Raw genomic sequence first — 2,024 nt, forward strand, 5'->3', positions numbered from 1 at the left:
AGAGAGAGAGAGAGACGACGAAACTAGAATGATAAAAAATATGTGATATTAGAGAGAATGGTAGAATGGTCATGTAAAAAGTGTGAAAATACACTTTTTTATCATTTAAGATGTTATGAGGTGACTATTTTATCATGTAACATGTTTTAATGGTGACCTTTTTATCAAGTGGAACATTTGAATACTATTTTATCATTTGTACCTTTAAATGGTAGTTTAGTGTTATATGTTCAAGTTTAAATCTCAATTTATTCTTAGTGGCCAGGGGGGAGGAAGCGTTTTGACATGACCTCTCGGCGTGGATTAGTCTCTGGGCTTGGAAAGCCTTTGAGGATACCGTCATTAATACTCTAAAAAAAACAAAAAAATTCATGGTATATCTGAATCAACCAAAAACTCTTACAAAACCAAGAGAACTTAGACTCGGCTCTAACAAAAAAAACTTAGAAATGGTTGTTCCAGTGATTGATCTGAATTAGTTTCCAGATTCTCAAGAGTACAAGAAGTTGAGGGAAGCATCACAGGAATGGGGTTGTTTATGCTAGTCAACCACAAGATCCCAATGACTCTAATGTCAGAGATGAAGATAGCAGTCAGATCTCTTCTTGATCAGCCAATGGAGATCAAGACGTTTTACACAGATAATGTCATAGCTGGTAGCGGCTACTTGGCGCCCAACAAGAAGAACCCTCACTTGGAGACATTAGGTCTCTATTATGACTTTGGCTCATCTCAGGCTGTGGAAACCATTTACTCTCAATTGGGTGCTTCTCCCTACCAAAGGTTAGCTAGGGAAATTGCTAACTCCATCATTTTGTACTCTATCATTTCATTTGTTCATATTTTATTGATTATATAGCCTCTGCTATTCAACAGCTGAATTGATAGACGTTAATTATTTAGTTAATATGTAATTGGGGTCATGTGTTGTGTACAATTTTCATATCGCCCATCAAAATAGGATAATTAACGAAACAACATAGTCTATTGTTAATAAGTTTGCTGAATTTGATATTTTAATGTTTGAATGAATAGAGATGTAATACAGAAGTATGGAGTAGCGATGTATGAGCAAATAATGGATATATGGGACTTAAGTTGGGAGAGAGTCTCGGGTTGGAGAGAGATTTTCTGGAGGGGTGGCCTATCATGTCAAGGATTAACAAGTATAACTTCACTGCTGAATCCCTTAGATCTATTGGAGTTGAACCACACACAGATTCAGGATTTTTGACAATTCTTCAAGCAAATGAAATTGTTGGAGGTCTGGAAGTGATGGACAAGTCTGGTGCTTTTGTACTCGTTCATCCTTGTACAGGCACTCTCCCTGTCAATTTTGGAGATCTTGCTAAGGTATGTAAAAGGGACATATATTATGTTGTGAGTAATTTTTGCTAATTTTTACTCCAATAAACATTAGGTAAATTACCCAAAATTATGTTCTTAAATGCATCTTGTTGTTGTTGTTATTGTTTTTGGTATATACAACAAGGCATGGAGCAATGAGAGGCTGTGCAATGTGAAGCATAAAGTGCAATGTAGGGAAGCCGCCGTTCGTATCTCAATTGCTTCATTTCTGTTTGGACCGAAGGAGGAGGCACTGGAACCCCCACACGAATTTGTTGATTCGGAGCACCCACGTCTCTATGTCCCCTTCCTTTCCGAAGAGAAGAATATAGAAAGCTCAAACTCTCCACGTCTGTATGTGGTGAAGCTCTTGAACTTTTGCGCATCAAGTTAATTTACTGAAATTGTCACATCCCGACCCTTATATTTTTACCTTATTTACTAGCGTGATTATAATAAGAATTTTACCGTCTCGATCATTGAGTAAATAGTTTAATTGGTCCCTAGAGGGGGTTTCGGGGACGATTATGTGCGGAGGATTATTCGTATGAGGAAAATACGACGACGGTAAAAATGGTAAATTTTAACTAGTAAAAGGTAATTTTTATTCGGGTATTATTTTTCGGGGTGTTTTTATTTTTGGAATTTGGGTTGTATATAGGTTGGACCGGTGGAGG

The 2,024-nt window shown here is 37.1% G+C and overlaps 1 protein-coding gene across 1 annotated transcript; it reads left to right on the forward strand.

The window, feature by feature from the left end:
* Positions 1-449: 449 nt before the first annotated feature.
* Positions 450-1,749, forward strand: LOC101303235 (gibberellin 2-beta-dioxygenase 7-like). The gene is given in 6 exon segments (XM_004301569.1): positions 450-537; positions 540-783; positions 1,036-1,087; positions 1,090-1,353; positions 1,493-1,651; positions 1,654-1,749. Coding segments are annotated over 6 exon segments (903 nt in total).
* Positions 1,750-2,024: the final 275 nt, after the last annotated feature.

This window comes from Fragaria vesca, linkage group LG5, assembly GCF_000184155.1.
Source record: "Fragaria vesca subsp. vesca linkage group LG5, FraVesHawaii_1.0, whole genome shotgun sequence".
NCBI classification, from domain to species: Eukaryota; Viridiplantae; Streptophyta; class Magnoliopsida; order Rosales; family Rosaceae; genus Fragaria; species Fragaria vesca.